The sequence below is a fragment of the Myotis myotis genome, unplaced genomic scaffold (genome assembly GCF_014108235.1).
Source record: "Myotis myotis isolate mMyoMyo1 unplaced genomic scaffold, mMyoMyo1.p scaffold_m19_p_35, whole genome shotgun sequence".
Taxonomy (NCBI): domain Eukaryota; kingdom Metazoa; phylum Chordata; class Mammalia; order Chiroptera; family Vespertilionidae; genus Myotis; species Myotis myotis.
This window is the reverse complement of record NW_023416341.1, coordinates 1,680,552-1,705,358: the sequence shown is the minus strand read 5'-3', so window position 1 is coordinate 1,705,358 and position 24,807 is coordinate 1,680,552. Positions and strand designations below refer to the sequence as shown.

General features: G+C 59.6%; 1 protein-coding gene across 4 annotated transcripts in view; it reads left to right on the top strand.

Annotated features, from left to right (window-relative positions):
* GSG1L (GSG1 like) overlaps positions 1–24,807 on the top strand; it is a 191,451-nt gene that overhangs the window by 130,773 nt on the left and 35,871 nt on the right. For all 4 annotated transcript variants that reach the window (XM_036303184.1, XM_036303185.1, XM_036303186.1 and 1 more), the window contains one exon: positions 16,971–17,082. In XM_036303184.1, the coding sequence (XP_036159077.1) occupies positions 16,971–17,082 (112 nt within the window). The remainder of the gene's footprint in view (positions 1–16,970; positions 17,083–24,807) is intronic.

The following is a 24,807-nucleotide window of genomic DNA, read 5'->3' as shown; positions in this document are numbered from 1 at the left end:
GTGCCCAGGGGTGCCCAGTGCTTTACACACTGTGAGGTGCCCAGGGGTGCCCAGTGCTTTACACACTGTGAGGTGCCCAGGGGTGTCCAGTGCTTTACACACTGTGAGGTGCCCAGGGGTGCCCAGTGCTTTACACACTGTGAGGTGCCCAGGGGCAGTCAGTGCTTTACACACTGTGAGGTGCCCAGGGGTAGTCATTGCTTTACACACTGTGAGGTGCCAGGGGTGCCCAGTGCTTTACACACTGTGAGGTGCCCAGGGGTAGTCAGTGCTTTACACACTGTGAGGTGCCCAGGGGCAGCCAGTGCTTTACACACTGTGAGGTGCCCAGGGGTAGTCAGTGCTTTACACACTGTGAGGTGCCCAGGGGCAGCCAGTGCTTTACACACTGTGAGGTGCCAGGGGTGCCCAGTGCTTTACACACTGTGAGGTGCCCAGGGGCAGCCAGTGCTTTACACACTGTGAGGTGCCAGGGGTGCCCAGTGCTTTACACACTGTGAGGTGCCCAGGGGCAGTCAGTGCTTTACACACTGTGAGGTGCCCAGGGGCAGTCAGTGCTTTACACACTGTGAGGTGCCCAGGGGCAGTCAGTGCTTTACACACTGTGAGGTGCCCAGGGGCAGTCAGTGCTTTACACACTGTGAGGTGCCCAGGGGCAGTCAGTGCTTTACACTCTGTGAGGTGCCCAGGGGTGCCCAGTGCTTTACACACTGTGAGGTGCCCAGGGGTGCCCAGTGCTTTACACACTGTGAGGTGCCCAGGGGCAGCCAGTGCTTTACACACTGTGAGGTGCCCAGGGGCAGCCAGTGCTTTACACACTGTGAGGTGCCCAGGGGCAGCCAGTGCTTTACACACTGTGAGGTGCCAGGGGTGCCCAGTGCTTTACACACTGTGAGGTGCCCAGGGGCAGCCAGTGCTTTACACACTGTGAGGTGCCCAGGGGCAGCCAGTGCTTTACACACTGTGAGGTGCCCAGGGGCAGCCAGTGCTTTACACACTGTGAGGTGCCCAGGGGCAGCCAGTGCTTTACACACTGTGAGGTGCCCAGGGGTGCCCAGTGCTTTACACACTGTGAGGTGCCCAGGGGCAGCCAGTGCTTTACACACTGTGAGGTGCCAGGGGTGCCCAGTGCTTTACACACTGTGAGGTGCCCAGGGGCAGTCAGTGCTTTACACACTGTGAGGTGCCCAGGGGCAGTCAGTGCTTTACACACTGTGAGGTGCCCAGGGGCAGCCAGTGCTTTACACACTGTGAGGTGCCCAGGGGCAGTCAGTGCTTTACACACTGTGAGGTGCCCAGGGGTGCCCAGTGCTTTACACACTGTGAGGTGCCCAGGGGCAGCCAGTGCTTTACACACTGTGAGGTGCCCAGGGGCAGTCAGTGCTTTACACACTGTGAGGTGCCCAGGGGCAGTCAGTGCTTTACACACTGTGAGGTGCCAGGGGTGCCCAGTGCTTTACACACTGTGAGGTGCCCAGGGGTAGTCAGTGCTTTACACACTGTGAGGTGCCCAGGGGCAGCCAGTGCTTTACACACTGTGAGGTGCCCAGGGGTGCCCAGTGCTTTACACACTGTGAGGTGCCCAGGGGCAGTCAGTGCTTTACACACTGTGAGGTGCCCAGGGGCAGCCAGTGCTTTACACACTGTGAGGTGCCCAGGGGTGCCCAGTGCTTTACACACTGTGAGGTGCCCAGGGGTGCCCAGTGCTTTACACACTGTGAGGTGCCCAGGGGTGCCCAGTGCTTTACACACTGTGAGGTGCCCAGGGGTGTCCAGTGCTTTACACACTGTGAGGTGCCCAGGGGTGCCCAGTGCTTTACACACTGTGAGGTGCCCAGGGGCAGTCAGTGCTTTACACACTGTGAGGTGCCCAGGGGTAGTCATTGCTTTACACACTGTGAGGTGCCAGGGGTGCCCAGTGCTTTACACACTGTGAGGTGCCCAGGGGTAGTCAGTGCTTTACACACTGTGAGGTGCCCAGGGGCAGCCAGTGCTTTACACACTGTGAGGTGCCCAGGGGTAGTCAGTGCTTTACACACTGTGAGGTGCCCAGGGGCAGCCAGTGCTTTACACACTGTGAGGTGCCCAGGGGTGCCCAGTGCTTTACACACTGTGAGGTGCCCAGGGGCAGCCAGTGCTTTACACACTGTGAGGTGCCAGGGGTGCCCAGTGCTTTACACACTGTGAGGTGCCCAGGGGCAGTCAGTGCTTTACACACTGTGAGGTGCCCAGGGGCAGTCAGTGCTTTACACACTGTGAGGTGCCCAGGGGCAGTCAGTGCTTTACACACTGTGAGGTGCCCAGGGGCAGTCAGTGCTTTACACACTGTGAGGTGCCCAGGGGCAGTCAGTGCTTTACACTCTGTGAGGTGCCCAGGGGTGCCCAGTGCTTTACACACTGTGAGGTGCCCAGGGGTGCCCAGTGCTTTACACACTGTGAGGTGCCCAGGGGCAGCCAGTGCTTTACACACTGTGAGGTGCCCAGGGGCAGCCAGTGCTTTACACACTGTGAGGTGCCCAGGGGCAGCCAGTGCTTTACACACTGTGAGGTGCCAGGGGTGCCCAGTGCTTTACACACTGTGAGGTGCCCAGGGGCAGCCAGTGCTTTACACACTGTGAGGTGCCCAGGGGCAGCCAGTGCTTTACACACTGTGAGGTGCCCAGGGGCAGCCAGTGCTTTACACACTGTGAGGTGCCCAGGGGCAGCCAGTGCTTTACACACTGTGAGGTGCCAGGGGTGCCCAGCGCCGTGCACACTGAGGTGCAGGGGATGGAAGAGGTGTTGCTCTCCGGAGGGTCTGCAGCCGGGGGCGCTCATCTCATTTCCGAGTGCGCAGGCAGCTTCGGGCAGGGAGTCGGATTGGATGGTAGCACAGCGTTGCTTCAGGGGAGTGTGGAAGCTCAGTGCACTTAAAGCCTAAATGGCCAGAAGAGCAGGATTTGCATTTCAGCTCCTGCGAGCGGAGGGTGTTAGGGCAGCCCTGGGACGCATGTTCTCAGGCTGCCTAGGAGGGCTCAGCTGCGGCAGAGGAGCCAGCTGGCTGGGTGAGTGCCTGGAGCCCAGCCCAGCCACCTCCGCTGCTCTGTGCAGGACCAAGTCCCTCCCAGGCCAAAGGGAGGTGACGGGGCGGCCCCTGCTTGAGACCTGAACATTTAACTCAGTATTCCTGGGGAATGAGAGAGAGAGAGAGAGAGAGAGAGAGAGAGAGAGAGAGAGAGACTTGGGGTTGGGGGGAGAACCAGACAGGGACTATGAGTCAAAGGCAGAGACAGAAGGAAACAGAGAAAGAGAGACACAGATCAGACACGGAGGGAGAAAGGGAGAGAAAAAGCCGCAGAGAGGCTGCCCAGTGGCCCCGAGAGCTCATGCCCAGGACGGAGTGATGGGGTGCCCAGCGAGCTGCCCCCGCCCCGCCGTCTGCGTATGCGAGTGCGTGCTTCCTCACCTGCAGGCCGCGGAGATAGTGGGGCTCGGCTGCAGACCACGGCAATAGAGCGAATATCGCGGGTTTTTGGTTCCTCGGAGCACATATGAGTTACGTTATTATGCCTCAAACAGTGTACGTAGCTTAATTTTAAAATGTTTTGTTTAAAAATCTTCACTGCTGAAAAATGCTAATTTCCAACATCTGAACCTGTTGGGAAAATGGTGCCGAAATGCTTGAAACCTACAATTTGTAACAAAAATAAATAAATAAGAATGCACTACCTGGGCAGCACAATAAGGCAAGGCACGATCGAGAGACGTACCCCTGCCCGTTTACATCCTAACCTCCCTGCCACACGGGCCCAAAGCCTAGCCAGTTCCCTACCCTGGTGCCCAACCCGGGAGAGGCAGCGCTGCCAGGCGGGCGAAGCGGGCCTGGCTCTGCAGAGGGCAGGGGTGCCTCTCTGAGACGCCCCCCAGTGGCGCCCCCACCCCGCACAGCCTCACGGGGCTCTTTCGGAGCCTGGGGCTCTGACAGCCCTCGGTTCCCCGGGCCCCGCACACCCGCCCTCCCTGACTCAGCGGTTCTCACACTGCGGTCCGTGCTCCTCCCTCCGCGACTGCAGCCACTTCCACGTGCTGTTATTTACTTAGCATTTTCCTCTAAATAACTCACTTTTTTTGGAAACTTAAATTTATTCAGAAAGGAAACTTCAGATCACTACCAGAAATGAAAAGCCAGCATCCCTCGCCATGCCTGGAAGGGAGCTGTAAAAATAAACGCCTCACCACTGCGAAAACGTGGTCTCGGCAGGGGACGTTCTGCCCTCTCTGCTCCCCCCGCCCCGCCCCCTGCACCCCCTCAACCAGCACCTTTAGTGCTGCCTGGAGACATGTTGGTTGTCTGACTTGGGGAGGGGAGGGCAGTGCCCCTGCATCTAAAGGGGGGGTGGGGCAGGGAGCCTTCTGCACGCCCCGCAGTGCACAGGCGCCCAGCAGGGCTCTGGCCCAGACGTCAGCGCTGAGATTGACTCTTGGCCTCGAGGAAGCATGAGTGGCCAGAGGGCTGTCCCCGAGCCAGTGGCGCTGACCTGGCCAACCACTCCGCACCCTTCAGGCTCCGGAAGGTCCCACCCAGGGACGCCTCCCGACCCCTGACCTGAGGGCTCCAGGTGTGGGTCCCTGTGGCCCCTGCTCTTCCCACCTCCTGACCCCCTGGCCCTGGCGGTTGTTCCCTGCTTGTCCGTCTCCGCTGGAGGGCCAGGAGGCCAGGGCCCGTGGGTCTTGTGGGTCCCTCCCTCCAGCCGTAGCACAGTGCCTGGCTCGCACCGATGCTGGCAGCGACACACCAGTGAATGCGGGGGCACGCTGCTCCGGCCGCCGGGTCTGCCAGGCACTGACCGCTCCTCAGCACACTCCCCGCTGTCCAAGTCTCTGGGGAGCGCCGAGCGGTCCCTGGGGGGATTGTGGCTCTTTCCCTCACTTGATTTTTCTGCCGTCGTTATTGGGGCCTGTGCCCCTGTTGCCCAGGTGATTTGTGCCCCTTTCACTCTCATCCGTGTGCTGGTTTTGGGTAAATGTCCTGGTCCCCTCCCTCCCAGGCCGTTGTGTCCAGGGGGCCCGTGGAGAGCTGAGCAGGGACTCAGGCTGGCAAGAGCCGCTCCCTCCGCGTCTCCTCTGCTCTGCAGTCTGCTTGTGGCCGGCATCTCCCCAGACCCTGCTCTCTCCGAGCTCAGGGCTCTCCATGGAGCCGTGGAGCCACAGGACCTGAGGCTGCGGCAGGGCTGGGAAGGGGCCGCGTGGCAGACGGACCCCTCATGCCCAGGGTCAGGGTGCTCCCCAGGGAGGCGGGCCAAGTCCGCGGCTAGGCTGGATGTCCAGATGGCGTCCCATGCTGGTGGACGGGGTGGGGGTGGGGCGGGGGGATTGGATGCGTGAAGGCAGTGGGGGGGTCGCGGGGGACGGAGGCCAGGGCTGGGCTTGGGGAGTGTGTGCATGCCCAGGCCCAGCCCCTCTGCCCTGGGTCTCCGAGGAAGACCCCAGCCTGCCTTACTCACAACCCCACCCCCTAGGTGAGCGGGCCGCCCTCCACGCTGGGCGCACAGCCTCCGAGGCCATCGCAGTGGGCGCTGGGCCTGGGAAGGGCCGCAGGGGATCAAGGCCGGGACCCAGGGGACATGCTCTCCTGAACAGAGTGCGGGCTGCCCAGTCCCAGGATGTCCGCTGTCCACTCGGACTGGACAGGGAAACTGCGGGGAGACTTCACTCCCTTGCTCCCAGGGAGGCTCTAGAAGGGGCTTGAGATGAGGCTGGACCCCTCGGGGCTGCCCCGCTCAGGTCTCCGTAGCTGGACTTGTTCTTCCTGGGACCCCCGCCCTCTCCTCCTCCCTCACTCCCGCCCCCATGGGCAGCCGCATGCTGGTGTCCAGGCCGAGGGCAGAGAAGGCAGCTGTGCTGGCCTTTCCATGGACCCGCAGGTGGCTCCTCAGGTCCCTACGGACCGACCCTCTCCTGTCAGTCTCCCTCACGGCTGTGCCCCAAGGCCACGGAGGTCAGATCTAGGTACCCAAGTGAGGGAGGGTCCCAGGGGATGCTGAGGGCAGGGGAGGTGGACACATACCTATTCATGTAAACAGCCATTCCACCACCAATTGCTCCGGGCTACCCAGGGGTCCCGGGAACTGGACGCTGGCCCCCTGACGCCTTCCAGCCCCACATCTCCCCCCCGCCCCCCATTCAGTGCCTCAGCACTGGGTGGAGGTGCCGGGGAGACAGGCTGGGCTGTGAGGAGGTCTCCCATTAAATGCCACCTCTGCCCCAGCTGGTTTGGCTCAGTGGATAGAGCATCGGACTGCAGGCCAAAGGGTCCCAGGTTCAATTCCGGTCAAGGGCACATGCCTGGGTTGCAGGCTCGATCCCCAGTTTCGGGCGTGCAGGAGGCAGCCGATCAATGATTCTCTCTCATCATTGATGCTTCTATCTCTCTCTCCCCCTCTCCCTTCCTCTCTGAAATCAGTAAAAATATATTAAAAAAAAAAAAAAGATAAATGCCGCCTCTGACTTGGGCCACTTCACTGTAAAAGGCAAATAGAGAAACAGGCAGAATCCGAACAAGACTGAGGCTGGTGACCCAAGGGGCCTGACCGCGGCCTGGAGGGCGGGGAGCGAGGGGCCAAAGCTGCCGATGGCGGAGGGCGGCTCCGTAATTGCTCAGCTCCCGAAAGCCTGCTCCTGAGAAGATGTCAACCGCTCACCCTGTCCTCAGAGGGCACAGCAAGAAATTAGCTTAAATTGGAGCTGGGAAGATTTAGGTTATGTGTAAGGAGGGACTTTTTAAACCCTGAAATATGCTACTCGGAGAGGCTGCGGGATCTCGAGAGAGAGTGTCTAAAAATAGCCTGTTCTTTAAAAATAGATCTGGGCGAGCGAAACCGGCAGCTCGGGCTCCCGGGGGGCGACAGCGGGCGGGCTGCCACGTGCGCTCCCCGAGGCCGAGGCCGGGCACGAGGGCGGCAGCCGTGGTCTCCGCGGGCACCGGGTCTGGGGACTTTAGATGTTCGCAGGGGTCTACTTTTCCGCCTGCCCCGGCGACGGATGTCATGAAATCAGCCTTAGGGTTTCAGGGCCAACGCTAACTGGGCCAGGCCCCCCAGCCCCCCAGCCCCTCCCTATCCCTGAGCCAGGGCTTTCTGGTGCCCTCGGTTTGCTGGGAACCCTGCATCTCAGCGGGGCCAGGTGTCCTGTGCCCCCCGCCCTGCACCTGCCCACCGCCTCCTCCTCTCCCGCCTCCCTGCTCCCACCACTCTCACCCCACAGGCAGGCGGGAGAGGCCTCAGCCCCCACTTACCATTACGCAATCCTTCCCGGTGCCTGGGGATAAAGTCCCAACTCCCCCAGAGGCCTCAGAACTTCATTGCTGCGCCTTGTTGACGCCTCCAGCGCAGCTCGCACACCCACGTCCTGCCCCAGGCCCAGCCCAGCCCTCAGCAGCCCCCTGTGTCTGCTCCAGCCCCGCATTCCGAGGCCAGTGCACCCCCCAACTCCCCCCCACCCCCCACCCCCGCCGCAAGGAGGCCTGACACACATCTGGTGCTCAGTGGGCGGGTGACCAGCTGGGTGTGAGGCCACGCTGCCACCCGCCCGCCTGCTCTGCTCTCAGCTCCCTCCCGGTCCTGGCCAGCCCCCGTGTCCTGTCCTGACTCCACGTGCGTGGGATGTTGGCAGATCCAGACGCTGCCGCGTGCACGAGGATGTGTGTGTAGACACGCGTGTACTCTGTGTTCTGGGTAACGGCTTAGACAGCATGTTTAAAAATAGCTCTGTTATAAATTAATTAATCAGCCACCCCCACCTCAATTAAATGGAGCGTGGCATTAGCATAATCCGTCCAAACTGCGGGCCCTGTGCCAGAGGGGCCTGAACTCAGTGGGGTGTCTTTGCTCCAACTCCTACCCAGGGGGCACCTTCCTCAGGGGGGTCACCAGGCAGGACCAGCCAGCCCCTCCCAGGGAGCGTCCTCCAGACTCCGCCCGAGCTGGCTGCTCTCTGGCCGCTCAGTCCCACCCCTGCCAGCCGCACTTTCACACCCACAGAGCTCACAGGTGCCCACTGCCCGGCCACGCGCACTTCTGCGGGGACAGTGCTTCTCTGCTCCCTGCAAAGGCGGCTTCACACCTACCCCCATCCTCGGACCCTCCCCACCACCCACACCTGCACCTCCCCACCATCCACACCTGCCTCCCTCCCCACCTCCCACACCTGTCACCCTCCCCACCTCCCACACCTGCCTCCCTCCCCACCTCCCACTACTGTCACCCTCCCCACCTCCCATACCTGCCTCCTTCCCCACCACCCACACCTGCCTCCCTCCATTCCACCCACACCTGCCTCCCTCCCCGCCACCCACACCTGCCTCCCTCCACTCCACCCACACCTGCCACCCTCCCCACCACCCACACCTGCCTCCCTCCCCACCACCCACACCTGCCTCCCTCCCCACCACCCACACCTGCCTCCCTCCCCACCACCCACACCTGCCCCCTCCCCACCACCCACACCTGCCTCCCTCCATTCCACCCACACCTGCCTCCCTCCCCACCACCCACACCTGCCTCCCTCCCCACCACCCACACCTGCCTCCCTCCCCACCACCCACACCTGCCTCCCTCCACTCCACCCACACCTGTCACCCTCCCCACCACCCACACCTGCCTCCCTCTATTCCACCCACACCTGCCTCCCTCCACTCCACCCACACCTGTCACCCTCCCACCACCCACACCTGCCTCCCTCCCCACCTCCCACACCTGCCTCCCTCCCCACCACCCACACCTGCCTCCCTCCCCACCACCCACACCTGCCTCCCTCCCCACCACCCACACCTGCCTCCCTCCCCACCACCCACAACTGCCTCCCTCCCCACCACCCACACCTGCCTCCCTCCCCACCACCCACACCTGCCTCCCTCCCCACCTCCCACACCTGCCTCCCTCCCACCACCCACACCTGTCTCCCTCCCCACCTCCCACACCTGCCTCCCTCCCACCACCCACACCTGCCACCCTCCCCACCACCCACACCTGCCTCCCTCCCCACCACCCACACCTGCCTCCCTCCCAACCTCCCACACCTGCCTCCCTCCCACCACCCACACCTGTCTCCCTCCCCACCTCCCACACCTGCCTCCCTCCCACCACCCACACCTGCCTCCCTCCCCACCACCCACACCTGCCCCCTCCCTACCACCCACACCTGCCTCCCTCCCCACCCCCCACACCTGCCTCCCTCCCACCACCCACACCTGCCTCCCTCCCACCACCCACACCTGCCACCCTCCCCACCACCCACACCTGCCACCCTCCCCACCACCCACACCTGCCTCCCTCCCCACCTCCCACACCTGCCTCCCTCCCACCACCCACACCTGCCTCCCTCCCCACCACCCACACCTGCCTCCCTCCCACCCACCCACACCTGCCTCCCTCCATTCCACCCACACCTGCCTCCCTCCCCACCACCCACACCTGCCTCCCTCCATTCCACCCACACCTGCCTCCCTCCCCACCACCCACACCTGCCTCCCTCCACTCCACCCACACCTGTCACCCTCCCCACCTCCCACACCTGCCTCCCTCCATTCCACCCACACCTGCCTCCCTCCCCACCTCCCACACCTGCCCTCTCCCTACCACCCACACCTGCCTCCCTCCCCACCTCCCACACCTGCCCCCTCCCTACCACCCTCACCTGCCTCCCTCCCCACCTCCCACACCTGCCCCCTCCCTACCACCCACACCTGCCTCCCTCCCCACCTCCCACACCTGCCCCCTCCCCACCACCCACACCTGCCACCCTCCCACCACCCACACCTGCCTCCCTCCCCACCACCCACACCTGCCCCCTCCCTACCACCCACACCTGCCTCCCTCCCCACCACCCACACCTGCCCCCTCCCTACCACCCACACCTGCCTCCCTCCCCACCTCCCACACCTGCCCCCTCCCTACCACCCACACCTGCCTCCCTCCCCACCACCCACACCTGCCTCCCTCCCCACCTCCCACACCTGCCCCCTCCCTACCACCCACACCTGCCTCCCTCCCCACCTCCCACACCTGCCCCCTCCCCACCCCCCACACCTGCCTCCCTCCCCACCTCCCACACCTGCCCCCTCCCCACCACCCACACTGCCACCCTCCCCACCTCCCACACCTGCCACCCTCCCCACCACCCACACCTGCCTCCCTCCCCACCTCCCACACCTGCCACCCTCCCCACCACCCACACCTGCCTCCCTCCCCACCTCCCACACCTGCCCCCTCCCTACCACCCACACCTGCCTCCCTCCCCACCTCCCACACCTGCCCCCTCCCTACCACCCACACCTGCCTCCCTCCCCACCTCCCACACCTGCCCCCTCCCCACCACCCACACCTGCCACCCTCCCCACCTCCCACACCTGCCTCCCTCCATTCCACCCACACCTGCCTCCCTCCCCACCTCCCACCCCTGCCCTCTCCCTACCACCCACACCTGCCTCCCTCCCCACCTCCCACACCTGCCCCCTCCCCACCACCCACACCTGCCTCCCTCCCCACCTCCCACACCTGCCCCCTCCCTACCACCCACACCTGCCTCCCTCCCCACCTCCCACACCTGCCTCCCTCCCCACCACCCACACCTGCCTCCCTCCCCACCCCCCACACCTGCCTCCCTCCCCACCACCCACACCTGCCTCCCTCCCCACCCCCCACACCTGCCTCCCTCCCACCATCCACACCTGCCTCCCTCCATTCCACCCACACCTGCCTCCCTCCCCACCACCCACACCTGCCTCCCTCCCACCACCCACACCTGCCACCCTCCCCACCACCCACACCTGCCTCCCTCCCCACCACCCACACCTGCCTCCCTCCCACCACCCACACCTGCCTCCCTCCCCACCACCCACACCTGCCTCCCTCCCACCACCCACACCTGCCTCCCTCCCCACCTCCCACACCTGCCTCCCTCCCACCACCCACACCTGCCCCCTCCCCACCACCCACACCTGCCCCCTCCCCACCCCCCACACCTGCCTCCCTCCCCACCCCCCACACCTGCCCTCTGGCTCTCGATGGTGGCCGGGCCTCCCTGGGCCGCCCAGTGCTGGGCTCTGCAGCACCTACTGTCCCTCCTGCTCCCGGCAGGCTGCCCACCTTCAGCAGAAGCAGCTCCTTGCCTTCCACCCCCAACCCTCTGGCCTCTCTCCTGAGCTCTAAGTATGTTACCCTCTGGCCCTCCCCACCCTCCCTCCCTGCTCCATCGCTCTGAGCACAGGGTCTCCCTGTCTCCCTCCTCTCACCCCTCTGGGCTGCTCCAGCTCTGACCACCTCCCCCCCCCCCGCCCCCTTCTGCTTCTCCACAGACGCTGGGAAGTCTTCCCATCAGTGTTGGGTGTTTCATCTCCTCCTCTTCTCAGCCGGTTCTGGTCAGGCTCTGCCCCAGGCCCTCCATGTGGCAAACCCAGCAGTCATTTCTCTGCCTCATCTCTGACCTGAAGGCCCTCCTTGCTCCTGGCACGTGTCTCCCATTCCTTCTGCAGCCGGACTCTCCTCGCCCCCTCTGCCGGCCCTTCCCACTGCTGACCCGGCTCCCCCGAGCCCCCCCCCCCACTCCTCTCTCCAGGTGGCCCTCCAGCTCTACCTCCATAGGCCAGGGACTCAGGCAGCTCAACCTCAGCCTGGCTGCTCCCGGACCCACACCTGCCACCCCCCTGCTCACTTGTATCTCTTCGTGGAGATAAAAGGCATTTCTCACAAATACAGCCCAAAGGGGGTTCTACCACTCAGACATTTTCTTCATCTTAGTAAGCGGCATCATCATCTGCCCAGCAGCTCAAACCACAGCCTTTGAAGGCCCCTAGACTCCGGGTGGCCACGCCCGGCCCCTGGGCAGGCCCTGCAAACCCGCCTTCAAAGCCTGCCCCGGAGCCACCATCGAGTCCAGTCTCAGCAGGAGCAGCTGGGCCGGACTGTCCTCTCCACGGAGCCACCTCCTGGCCCCGCCCCCATCCTCCCTCTTCACAGAGTAACCAGCAGGATCTGAAGTTGGCCCCGTGCGTATACCCGCCTGGTTCCCCATCCGCTTACAGTTGCAGCCAGACTCCTCGCTGTGGTCCAGGGCGTCCTGGGCGCCCGGCCCTGCCGTGTCCACCTCCCCTTTCTCACTCTGCGGTCCCTTCTCTCCCTTCGCCAGACAGTAGGCTGTGTCCTGCCCCCTCCCCATACTCCTACGGCTGCCTCCAGCTCCCACCCAGCCTCTGCTCAGCGTCCCCGCCTCAGAAGGCCCTCCCTGGCCTCCCATCCCCGCGGCCCTGGAGCTGGCTGGTGCTTGGCCTGTCTTCTCTTGACCACAGCCCTTCCCACTTCCTGGCCTGTTCTTGTGAGATCATGGCTCCCCGTCGGCCTCTCCACTAGCACCGGAGGCCGTGACAGCAGGACACGCTGTCTCTCCCAGTGTCGCCCCCGCCCCCACCCCCGGAATAGTATCTGGGATGGGAATGACAAGTAAATACAGGAATGATGACCGACATTTGCTCTCTAAAGCTTTTGAATTTGGCCCCGTCCTAACTCAGCCCCATATTCCAGACGAGACCTTTAACCCCGGCCTGCTGCACCCAGCAGCCACCTATTCATTCAACAAACACAGGTGAGCGCTCGCGGTGAGCCAGGGCCTGGCCAGGTGCCGGTCTAGCAGGTCCACACAGTGAGCCTTGGGCGTGCATGCATGCATTCATTCATTCATTCATTCATTCATTCAAGAAATGCTTCTGTGGGGCTTATGATGTCAAGCACTGTTCTAAGTGCTTTTCAAGTATAAGCCTCATACCAATCTGCGAGGTAGGTGCTGTTAGGAGCCCCATATTATGGCTGAGGAAACTGAGGCACAGAAAGGGGAGGTCACTCAGCTGGTAGGTGACAGAATGGCAACTAGACCCTCTCTCGCCCTTGGCTTCATCTCACCCCTGACCCTCCTGACAGTCTCCTACTCTGGCCCCACGCCAGCCTCTCTTCCTCAGGGTAGCCAGTGCGGGCAGGGCCGGGAGTGCCACGGCTCTTCCGGCTCTGGGTTCTGGGTGGCACCGGGTGCAGCCCAGGTCTGAGCCCTGGCCAACATCCCCCCTCCCCGTGCCCCCCAGGGTCCCCCCACCTACAGGCTGGGAGCTCCATTTCTGGTGTCAGGAGTGGGGAGAGTCCCGAAGCTCAGGGAGGAGGGGTTTACACCGTGACCCCTGGTGGGGGTTCCCCGGGAAGCCTCCCGGCAGGAGAGCCTCACTCATTCAGGGCCCCTCAGTGAGGAGGTCCTGTCGCTCATCAACATGCCATTGTTTAACCCAGAGGAGTTGAAACGGGCCTTTCCGCTGAGGGTCGGTGGCACACGTGGCTGTCGGTGTGTGAGCGTCCAGAGCACATGGGCAGGAGGCGGACTTCCCAAGCCGAGTCTTTAAAATGCAATTCGAGACTCTCACCAATTGCAATTTCATTGATTGGATTTTCTTAAAGCATGGCCTTTCAGATTTGGGAATAAATGGATTCAATTGAGAAATCAATGCTTTTCTATACCAACAATTCAGAAAATTAATTAGTCTGCCAGCAGGCCGGTCCAGCTCCGGGTCCCGCTGAGAGATCTTGCAGTAAAATGCTGTGCTGTCCCCCTGCCCTGACATCAGGAGGGGGTGTTCCCGTGACTGTTCCAGTTCCTTAGCGGATGCTCATTGGACGGCCAGTGTCAGCTCCTGTCCCCATTCTATAGATGAGAAGACAGAGGCACTGAGAGAGCAAATAACTCAAAGAGCACCTGGCCGGGCACCGTGAGGAAGAAACCGAAGAAGCTGCAACAACTGCGGTTTGGAGAGCAAGGCCCAGGCCTCAGGAAGGACTGGTGGGGGCTAAGGAAGGGGTCAGGGTCCTGCCGAGGGGCAAAGCCCTAGGGAGGGGCAGCTGCAGAGGGAGTGAGCCCTGGGCAGCGACAGACTGGACCGTAAGTTACATGATTAAAGCAGTGCGGTGCTGACACGGGAACAGGATGCTGAGCGAGGAGCCAGGCTGGTGCAGATGTGGGAGTGGAATATGGTGTGAAATTGCCGTTTAAAATCAGTGGAGAGCCGGCTGACGGGGCTCAGTGGTTGAGTGCTGACCTGTGAACCTGGAGGTCACGGTCTGATTCCTGGGCAGGGCACATGTCCGGGTTGCGGGCTCCATCCTCAGTGTGGGGCCTGCAGGAGGCAGCCAATCGATGTTTCTCTCTCATCATTGATGTTTCTACCTCTCTCCCTCGTGTCATCTCTGAAATCAATAAAACATATTTATAAAATAAAATCAGTGGAGAAAGGTAGTGGATTCTGTAAGGGCTCAAAGCAATTAGTGATTCATTTAAGAAAGTTAAGCTAGATCCTTACCTCACAGTCACTAAGATAAATTCCCTGAGGAATTAAACAAACAGCTGTAAGTGCGTTTGAAAAATATAGGAGACTCTGTGTATGGTGTTGGTTTTCTTAAGTCAGACACAGGAAGTGCAACCCAAAAAAGGAAAGACGTGCCCTGACCAGTTTGGCTCAGTGGATAGAGCGTCAGTCTGCGGACTCCAGGGTCCCAGGTTCAATTCCGGTCAAGGGCATGTACCTTGGTTGCGGGCACATCCCCAGAAGGGAGTGTGCAGGAGGCAGCTGATCGATGTTTCTCTCTCGTCGATGTTTCTAGCTCTCTATCCCTCTCCCTTCCTCTCTGTAAAAAATCAATAAAATATATTTAAAAACAAAACAAAAAGGGAAAGACGGATGGGTCTGACTACATCAAATGTCAAGATGTCTGACCAAAGCAGCCTTATTCACAATCACCCCAAACTGGAAGCAACGAAGGTGCCCTTCAGTGGGTGATGGTGGATGAGCTGAGGTGCATCCCGACAGGGGAGTGTCATTCAGCACCAAACAGCGATGAGCCAGCGAGCCACGGAGAGACACGGAGGCACCGAAATGCACATCGCTGAGTGGGAGAAGCCACTCTGTGATCCCAACAATCCCACGTTCCAGAAGAGGCAACACTACGGGGACAATGAGAAGATCAGTGGCCGCCCAGGCTGGGAGGAGGAAGGGAGGGAAGAGGGTGGGGGACGGGGATTTTAGGGCCGGGAGCCTATTGGGCACACGACTGGGGTCCCTGTCTCTATACAAGTGTCAAAACTCACAGCATGTGCAGCACCAACAGTGGCCAAATGTACACCATAGATTTAGTAACAATGCCGCAAGCCCTGGCTGGTTCAGCTCAGTGGATAGAGCATCGGCCTGCGGACTGACGGGTCCCAGGTTCGATTCCGGTCAAGGGCACATGCCTGGGTTGCGGGCTCGGTCCAATGTGCAGGAGGCAGCCAATCAATGATTCCCTCTCCTCATTGATGTTTCTCTCTCTCTCTTCCTCTCCCTTCCTCTCTGAAATATATAAAAATATATTTTAAAAAAATGCCTCAATACTGGTTCATGAATTGTAACACATGAACCCCACTTATTGTGGGGCGGAGAGAGGGGGCATATGGGAACTCTCTACTATCTGCTCAGTTTCTCTGCAAACCTAAAGCTGCTCTAAAAATAGAGTCTATTTTTACCAAAGGAGGCCTCTGTACGTGGGAAAAGACAAGCAGGAAGCTATGTGTAGTCCACGCAACAGACGGGATTTGTGCCCAAGACCTACAAACAATTCCTACCACGTGATCATGAAAAGAATTTTTAAAAAGAAAGCTGACAAAGGATACAGACAGGCAAATCCATAGAAGAAGAACAGAAATGTTAACAAACATGTGACGATGCCCAGGCTCACTAGCAATGAGGGAAATGTGAGACGTAGAGCAATGTCGGGCTGCGTGCTTCACCGTGCGATGGGCGAGATTGTCAGCGTTTCATCATCTCCAGCACTGGCCCGCAAGGAGGAGCTCATGGCAGCATTGCTTATAGAGCAAAATCCTGGAGGCAACTTCAATGCCATCCGTTGATGGGACACATTAAATATGGCACCTCATTATCAAGGCATCCCATGCAAGTTCACCAAAAAACGGTGTCAAGGAAATAAACAAAGCTATCAGCAGGCTGGCCCCCTGGTCCTCCTTTCCCACAGAGCCAAGGCTGAGGCGGGGGGTGGGGGTGGGGGAGGCAGCTTAGGATGGGGTCTCGGTGTCCTCAGGCCTGGCACAGAGAGCCTGGGGGGTGCCGAGCCTCTGGGGCTCCTGACGGGACTCGGCACCTGTGTGTCACCTCCCCCTGGATGTCCTGCCTCAGTGCCCCCAGCAGCCCTGGAGGGCAGCCCTCACCTGGGGTCAGAGAGCAGGGGAAGTGTCCACGCGAGGCTGACACCCGTCCAGAGCACAGGCACCGCCTCTGTGTCGCCTCTGAGTCCTCTGTGCCCATCAGGCCTGGGCCAGGCGGCTGGACGGAGACACAGGTGCCGGAGCCCCTGGAGGAAGTTCCATGATCAGGGCCAGGCACTTCCAAGTGTTGTTATGAAGATCAAAAGAAGCAAAAACGGAGGTGAGGGTCGGACAGGGGCTTGGCCACAGTAAGCGCATACGCATCCCTGGCTCCCTTCTTCCTCTTGCCAGCGACCCCTTCCCTCCTCTACCGTGTTGCTTCCTCTGCAAGTGGGGTCCTTGCCAGTCGGCTGTGCACCGTGGCACCGCGAGGGCTCCCGTCACCGCATCCACACGGGGGCGCGGCCCGGGTTTATGAGCGTGTCCAGTGGGCACCAGGCACGGAGGCTCCTCGGTTTACCCCCCTCTGCTCGGCTGTCACAGTCTCATCCCTGAGCAGAAAGCGCTGAGGCTCAGAGGAGGGAGGTGCTCTGCCCAGGTCTGCGTGGGGAGATGTGCGGGAGGGGCTCTCGCTCAGACCCTCGAACCGAAGCTCTCCCAGCCCGCGGGCTCACAGACTTGACCGTGAGCCGCAGAAAACCACGCACCGACACCCCTGGGGTGCACACAGCCCCGCCTTGCTTGCTGACTCCCTCTCTGCTCCCCCACAGGCCTCCTGGGAATGGTCGCCCACATGATGTACACGCAGGTGTTCCAGGTCACCGTGAGCCTCGGCCCTGAGGACTGGAGGCCCCATTCCTGGGACTACGGGTGGTCCTTCTGGTAAGTGGCTTTGACCTTCAGACACAAGAGGCCCGAGGCATGCTGGGACTTCAGCAGCTCAGCCCAGGTTTTGGGCGGGGGGGGTGGGCAGAGGGAAGGGGGGTGAGCCCGGAGTCCAAAGGGTAGACAAAGTCTGCCGCGTGGACCGGATCAGGCCCACTATCATTTTAATCAGCCGCAAGCTAAGAATGGTTTTTACACTTCTAAATTCTTGGAAATAAGTCAAAAGAAGAAGAATATTTTGTGAAATGTGAAAATTATGTGAAATTCAAATGTATAGTGTCCATAAATAAAGTTTTATTGGGACACAGCCACGCGCTTCATTTATATGTAGTCTACGGCTGCCTTCCCTCTGCAGGGACAGAGGTGGAACGGCCCACAAAGCCTGAAATATTTACTGTCTGGCCCTTTACAGAGGAAGTTCGCCAGCCCCTGCCTTTTTTTAAAAAATATATTTTATTGATTTTTACAGAGAGGAAGGGAGAGAGATAGAGAGTTAGAAACACCGATGAGAGAGAAACATTGAGCAGCTGCCTCCTGCACACTCCCTACTAGGGTTGTGCCCGCAACCAAGGTACATGCCCTTGACTGGAATCGAACCCAGGACCCTTGAGTCTGTAGGCCGACGCTCTATCCACTGAGCCGCACCAGTTAGGGCCAGCCCCTGTCTTAGAGGCTGTGGAGGTGGAGGTGGAAGCTGGCAAGACCTGAGGTGGGCGAGCCATGGGGGGTGCTGGGTGGTCCCAATGGTGCGAGGACCCCAGTGAGGGGCTCCGGACCGCAGAGCACGGTGTGCGAAAGGCAGAACCAGCCAGGATCCCTTTGCTTGTGAGTGATAGCCTCCCTAGCTGAGTAAACAGGGGTTTGTATTAGTCCTTGGGGACCAGACAGGGCATGGCTTGTCACAAGGGAAACCCCACCCACACTCGTCTGAGCAATGGGGAAGCACGGTTTCCCGAACATGGGGAGTGTAGTTGTGCGTGGACTTCAGGACCCGTTTGACCAGCGTCGCTGATGTCACGGGGCTGAGTGTCCCCTCTGTGGCCACTGAGCATTGCCCCCTGCCGGGAGCCGGTCCATGCTTGCTGTTTCAAGGGACCTGGCATATATGGCATACTGTTCTTAATATGTTTGCTCACCTTCTTGGCACTATGTGTTTTAACCAAGGTCACCTCTCTGAGAAAGGTTGTTTCCCCAGGTAGGGATTTTCCCCTGAAGTTAGGGAGGGAATAAAACCTCTTAACTAGTGCCAGGCGGGTAATTCATCACTTTAACTACGAACAATCATGCTTAAGCTACATAATCTTTACTCCCTGGAATGGAGATAAGAAACGCCCTAACCTTTGTAATAGAGATTGATAGGATTGAATCAACTGGTATAAATACAGATGTAATAAGACAGTAAGACACAGAACTTAGAATACAGAACTTAGAACACAGAACTGAGAAGACAGAACCAGGAGGCACAGAATCTACACAGAACGTTCTCTAGAGACAGAAGAACTTCGCTGGAGAGAACATGGCAAAAGATCCTGGACAGAAACTGGCCTCAGAACCTAGAGACAGAACCTAGCGAGAGAACATGGCAAAAAATCCTGGACTGAACCTGACTACAGAACTTGGCAAGAGAACCTGACTAGAACCTGGTGACTGAACCTGGCTGGAGAACCTGGATAGAACCTGGCTGGAGAACCTAGCGAGGGAACATGGCTACAGAACCTGGCTGGAGAACCTGGAGAACCTTGCAAGAGAACATGGACTCAGAACCTGGCTGGAGATCCTAAGCAGAACCTCTCTGGAGATCCAGACCAGAACTTGGCTAGAGATCCTGGCTGGAGATCCTGGCTAGGCTGCTGATCGGCGGAACGCTGTCTCCGTGTCATTCCTTCTTCGCTGACTCCGTCCACACCTTTGGGGACCCCTGGACCCGCTGGGGTTGGACCCCGGCAAATGGCGCCCGAACAGGGACCCCTAGGTAAGCCCCAGTCTCGGGATGGATAGGACTCCACCGTAGGAAGAGGGTGGATAGTCTCCGCCGACTCCGTCCACACCTTTGGGAAGCCCTGGAACAGGATTCCCCTAGGTAAGCCCCCCCCCCCATTGAGAACCCCCACACTCGGGACGGATAGGACTCTCGGGATGGATAGGACTCCACCATAGGAGAGGGTGGATAGTCTCCGCCGACTCCGTCCACACGTTTGGGAAGCCCTGGAACAGGATTCCCCTAGGTAAGCCCCCCCCATTGAGAACCCCCACACTCGGGACGGATAGGACTCCACCAGGGTACTGCAGACCCCCTATAGAGGATAAGTAGGGTAAGAAGGTGGATAGTACAGAACTTAGATTGAGAAGATGTGCCATACTGAGTCCAAAGAAAGAAGACTCTGTATTGATCTTTAGATTAAGAAGATGTGCCATACTGAGTCTAAAGAAAAAAGACTCTGTATTGATCTTTTAACACATATCCTTGCTAGCAGAGGAATTAAGGTTACTCCCAGTCAGACAGAACGTTTTATACAAGAAGTATGTCCATGCTTTTCTGAGGAAGGAAAGGTAAATGTAATGGCATGGGAGAAGGTAGGCCCAAGGAGCCTTATCCTTAACCCCACTGCAGCCTTTCCACCCTGGGAAAGTGCAGGATTGGCAAGCTCTCCCTGGGGTGATAGATCAGGACTCAGGTAATAGCGGAAAGCGCCAATCCTACTCTTAAAATGGATACAAGAGAGCATTTCGGGGTTTTCTTTTTAATGCCCGCTTTTAAAAAATAAAAAAGGGGGAATTTGCCGGGAGCCGGTCCATGCTTGCTGTTTCAAGGGACCTGGCATATATGGCATACTGTTCTTAATATGTTTGCTCACCTTCTTGGCACTATGTGTTTTAACCAAGGTCACCTCTCTGAGAAAGGTTGTTTCCCCAGGTAGGGTATTTCCCCTGAAGTTAGGGAGGGAATAAAACCTCTTAACTAAGTGCCAGGCGGGTAATTCATCACTTTAACTACGAACAATCATGCTTAAGCTACATAATCTTTACTCCCTGGAATGGAGATAAGAAACGCCCTAACCTTTGTAATAGAGATTGATAGGATTGAATCAACTGGCATAAATACAGATGTAACAAGACAGTAAGACACAGAACTTAGAATACAGAACTTAGAACACAGAACTGAGAAGACAGAACCAGGAGGCACAGAACCTACACAGAACGTTCTCTAGAGACAGAAGAACTTCGCTGGAGAGAACATGGCAAAAGATCCTGGACAGAAACTGGCCTCAGAACCTAGAGACAGAACCTAGCGAGAGAACATGGCAAAAAATCCTGGACTGAACCTGACTACAGAACTTGGCAAGAGAACCTGACTAGAACCTGGTGACTGAACCTGGCCGGAGAACCTGGACAGAACCTGGCTGGAGAACCTAGCGAGGGAACATGGCTACAGAACCTGGCTGGAGAACCTGGAGAACCTTGCAAGAGAACATGGACTCAGAACCTGGCTGGAGATCCTAAGCAGAACCTCTCTGGAGATCCAGACCAGAACTTGGCTAGAGATCCTGGCTGGAGATCCTGGCTAGGCTGCTGATCGGCGGAACGCTGTCTCCGTGTCATTCCTTCTTCGCTGACTCCGTCCACACCTTTGGGGACCCCTGGACCTGCTGGGGCAGGACCCCAGCAGCCCCCCACATGCCGACTCCACTCCTGGCCAGGCTTCCCTGGCGGGGGGCAGTGGTGAGAAAGCTCCTCCTTCACATACCGGGATGGGGAATGGGGGGCTTCCCTTTCCCCAAAGTCACTACAGTCCCCAGCCTCCCTCCCATGAGCCCAACTCAGGCCACTTTCTCTCTTGAGCCACCACCACGACAGGGAGTGTCATGAGCTCATGAGCCCGTCTCTGGGCTGCGAATGAGTTAGACTCTCGAATGGCGAGTGGGTGGCCTGGGTGCTGGGTGAGCTACCGAAATGCTGGCTTCAGGCACGGCTGGCTCCAGGTGATCAGCTGATTCCTTAGGGACTGTCATCCTCCCCCTCTTCTCTGCCTCCATTCCCTTTGTGTTGGTTTCGTTCACAAGCAGCTTTTCCCCAAGTGATGGCACAAAGGGTCACCACGCTCCGTTCCAAGCCTTCATCCTACAAATGCAGCAGGACCAGCAGAGAGAGGCCGTCCTCACACCCTTTCCAGCCCAGACCCCGGTTCTGCCTTTCGCGGGCTTGGCTTAAGTCATGTGACCATCCTTCAACCAGTGATTTAGACCCTGAGGAGACAGGGCTGCTCTCATTGGCCTGGCCTGAGTCACATGCTATTGGCCCCACCCAAACCCTTGGACAGAGAGGCGGGGGGGGGGGGTCCCCCAGAGGAAACCTGGGGGTGGGGGGGCTGTTATCAGAAGGAGTGTGTGCCGGGAGCCGGTCCATGCTTGCTATTTCAAGGTACCTGGCATATATGGCATACTGTTCTTAATATGTTTGCTCACCTTCTTGGCACTATGTGTTTTAACCAAGGTCTCTGAGAAAGGTTGTTTCCCCAGGTAGGGATTTTCCCCTGAAGTTAGGGAGGGAATAAAACCTCTTAACTAAGTGCCAGGTGGGTAATTAATCACTTTAACTACGAACAATCATGCTTAAGCTACATAATCTTTACTCCCTGGAATGGAGATAAGAAACGCCCTAACCTTTGAAATAGAGATTGATAGGATTGGAATCAACTGGTATAAATACAGATGTAAGAAGACAGAACACACAGAACTAGAGACAGAAGAACTTCGCTGGAGAGAACATGGCAAAAGATCCTGGACTGAACCTGACTACAGAAATGGGCAAGAGAACCTGACTAGAACCTGGTGACTGAACCTGGCTGGAGAACCTGGACTGAACCTGGCTGGAGAACCTAGGAAGAGAACATGGACACAGACCCTGGCAGGAGATCCTAAGCAGAACCTCTCTGGAGACCCAGACCAGAACTTGGCTGGAGATCCTGGCTAGAGATGCTGGCTAGGCTGCTGATCAACTGAACGCTGTCTCCGTGTCATTCCATCTTTGCCGACTCCGTCCACACCTTTGGGGACCCCTGGACCTGCTGGGGTTAGACCCCGGCAAGTGTGTGCTGGAGAGACCTTGACAGTAGTTGCCCAGTGCACAGGGGTTCCGTCTGCCTCTGGTGGCTGAGCCATTTACCCACTCGGTCATTCAACACGCACTCACTGAGCACTTATGGGCCGGCCACTCTCCTGGCGGGTGTGTGTGTGTGTGTGTGTGTGTGTGTGTGTGTATGGGGGCGGGATGGGGGTACAGCAGTACCAGGACAGCACTGCAGGGGCACTGAGATGAGTGACCTGTGCTCTGTGCAATGATGTGGACTCTCCTGGGGGGAGGAGGGCGTGGGGAGGTGATCACACACCACGGTGGGAACACAGAGCAGGGCTCACTCACACAGCTCCTGGCAGGAGGCCCAGGGAGGGTTTGCTCAGGAAAGCTGGCAGAGGAGGGATGGACAGTGAGCCGGGAGGGGGCACGGCAGCCGGGGCGGTGAGAGGGCACCTCAGGGAAAGGTGGTCGGCTGTCAGGAGAGCGATGCCTGAGACAGACCCAGTGCAGACCCTGGGGACGCCCGCGACATCCCCTCCCCCTGCATGGCTCTGCCCCTTAAAGGGACCCTGGCCCGTCAACACCACCCCTGATCCCCTTTAAGGAGACCCGTGACAGCGGAACCAGCTAAAGTTCTGACTCCCTTTACCCATCCCTCCTTTCCCACCAGCAGCTCCTCCTTAGACCTCCACCTCGGGAGGCAGTCACCCCGCGCTTGGGAGGGAGACAGGAGGGGAGAGAACAGTTGTGGGTGCTGACTCCGTGCAGGGAGCACCGGTGTGTCATCACAGCCGTGCTGGGAGTGGAGTGACGGAGGCAGGGGAGCTGCAGGGCGGCGTCCAGGGGACCCGCCTGTGGGTGGCGGCGCTGGGGCGGGCCCAGGCGGGGGCTCCAGACCCCTGCTTTCAGCCCGTGTGCGGCCGGGGAGATGATGGGGACAGACACGGCTCCTGTGCGCCTCCCGCACTGTTTGACGCGTGCACATGCTCTTCTGATGTTACCGTTACCGATCTGCAATGTAACACGGACAGTAACCCCGTGTTGCAAATGTGGAAGCAGAGGCTCAGAAAGGTTAGGTCACCGGCCCAGGACTCTGAACCGCCTCCTCCCACCGGCCTCTCTTTCCCGAAGCCCTGGCTCTCCACCCTGGCACTCGGTGCCGAGACCTGAGCTGCGGGAGTCGGCCGTGGGCACCTTCTCCCGCAAAGCCGAGTCTCCTGCCCGGCTCCGCTGCTCCCCAAGGGCTGCCCCGCCCCCAAGGGGCAGCGAATTCCCATTTGACTTATTTAAGATGGGGGCCCAATGTGTAGCCCCTATTAGGGCTGACCCATTTCTCCTTGTCACCGAGGCCCACAAGATGGACCAGCCCCATTTTTCATGCCTCGCATCTGGGGCCTGGCAGGGCCTTGCGGTGTCATCTCTCTAGTTTAATATGTGTGAGGCCATTTGTCACAATTCTGGCCCCAGAGCCCCAGGCGGCCGCGAGGAGACCAGCTCCAAAGCAAGACAGGCCCGGCCGCCGTCACGGGCCCCGCGGGAAGGGCAGAGCATTCCGCCGGGAGGCCGCTGCTCAGGGAGGTGCAGGTGCGGGTAGGAGTCTGACCGAACCCATTAGTGAGGCCTCACTCACGCCGCTGCGCTGTGCTGGGCGAGGGGAGCAGGGGGGCGGCTGGCGGAGGGTGGCCTCTAGCGCAGATCCTGCCTCTGACCTTCGCCTGCTGTGGACCCTGGCAAGCCACGCCCCCTCCCGTGCCTCAGTGTCCTCAGCTGTGACACGGACGGCCTGAGTGCGCCACACGGAGCCTGTGAGCCGTGCTGCCACTCTGGATGGATGCAAACCCGTCACACAGTAGAAATTCATGATGATCTCTCACGGCTCCGTGGTTGGCTGCGCTCAGCTGGGGGCCTGGCGCGGGGCCCTCCGTGACGCCTCAGACGGATGGCAACCAGATGGCCCCTGGCAGCGCTGGCAGGTGGCGCGGCGGGCGCCGGGGGCTCCCCTGGGGCTGCCAGTGGAGCGGCTGCCCCAGCACGGTGTCTGGGCCCCTGCGGGGAGCAAGTGTTCCCAGAGAGCCTAGCGGAAGCTACAAGTTCATTTTATAGCCTTGCCCCGGAAGTCCCAGGGTCCCTTGTGTGTATTCTCTTGCTCACAAGCAAGTGATGGGGCCAGAGTCAAGGAGAAGGGGCTGCACAAAACCCCAGCCCAGGAGCGGTGGCTCACGGGGCCTTCGTTGGAGACAAGCTACCGCCAGGACTACGGGAAGTCACGCCGGGGAATGTGGCATTAAGACAAGCCTCAGCTGCTCCTCTCTGGAGGAGGGGTCACGGTGGCGCAGGTTCCGGGGGGCGGCTGTGAGGACTGTGGGGCCAAGCTCCTCCAGTACTTGTGTGCAGTGTGTGCTCGACTAGGGGCAGCGATTACACATGTGGAGTGACATTGGGCTTTGCTTGTTGAGAGGTATGTGGCCCAAATCTCCAGAAGCATGGCATCCCATGGCAAGCAGCCCCCTTCCCTGGCTCCCCAGGCTCCACCCCTCACCCCCACCGGACTTGCTGCTCGCCTTAGCCCCCAGAACTTCAGTGTTTGCTTAGGACCCAGCCCTGGCTGCTGTCTCCCCTCACTCCCCCACCGCCTCCTTTGGCCCTGCC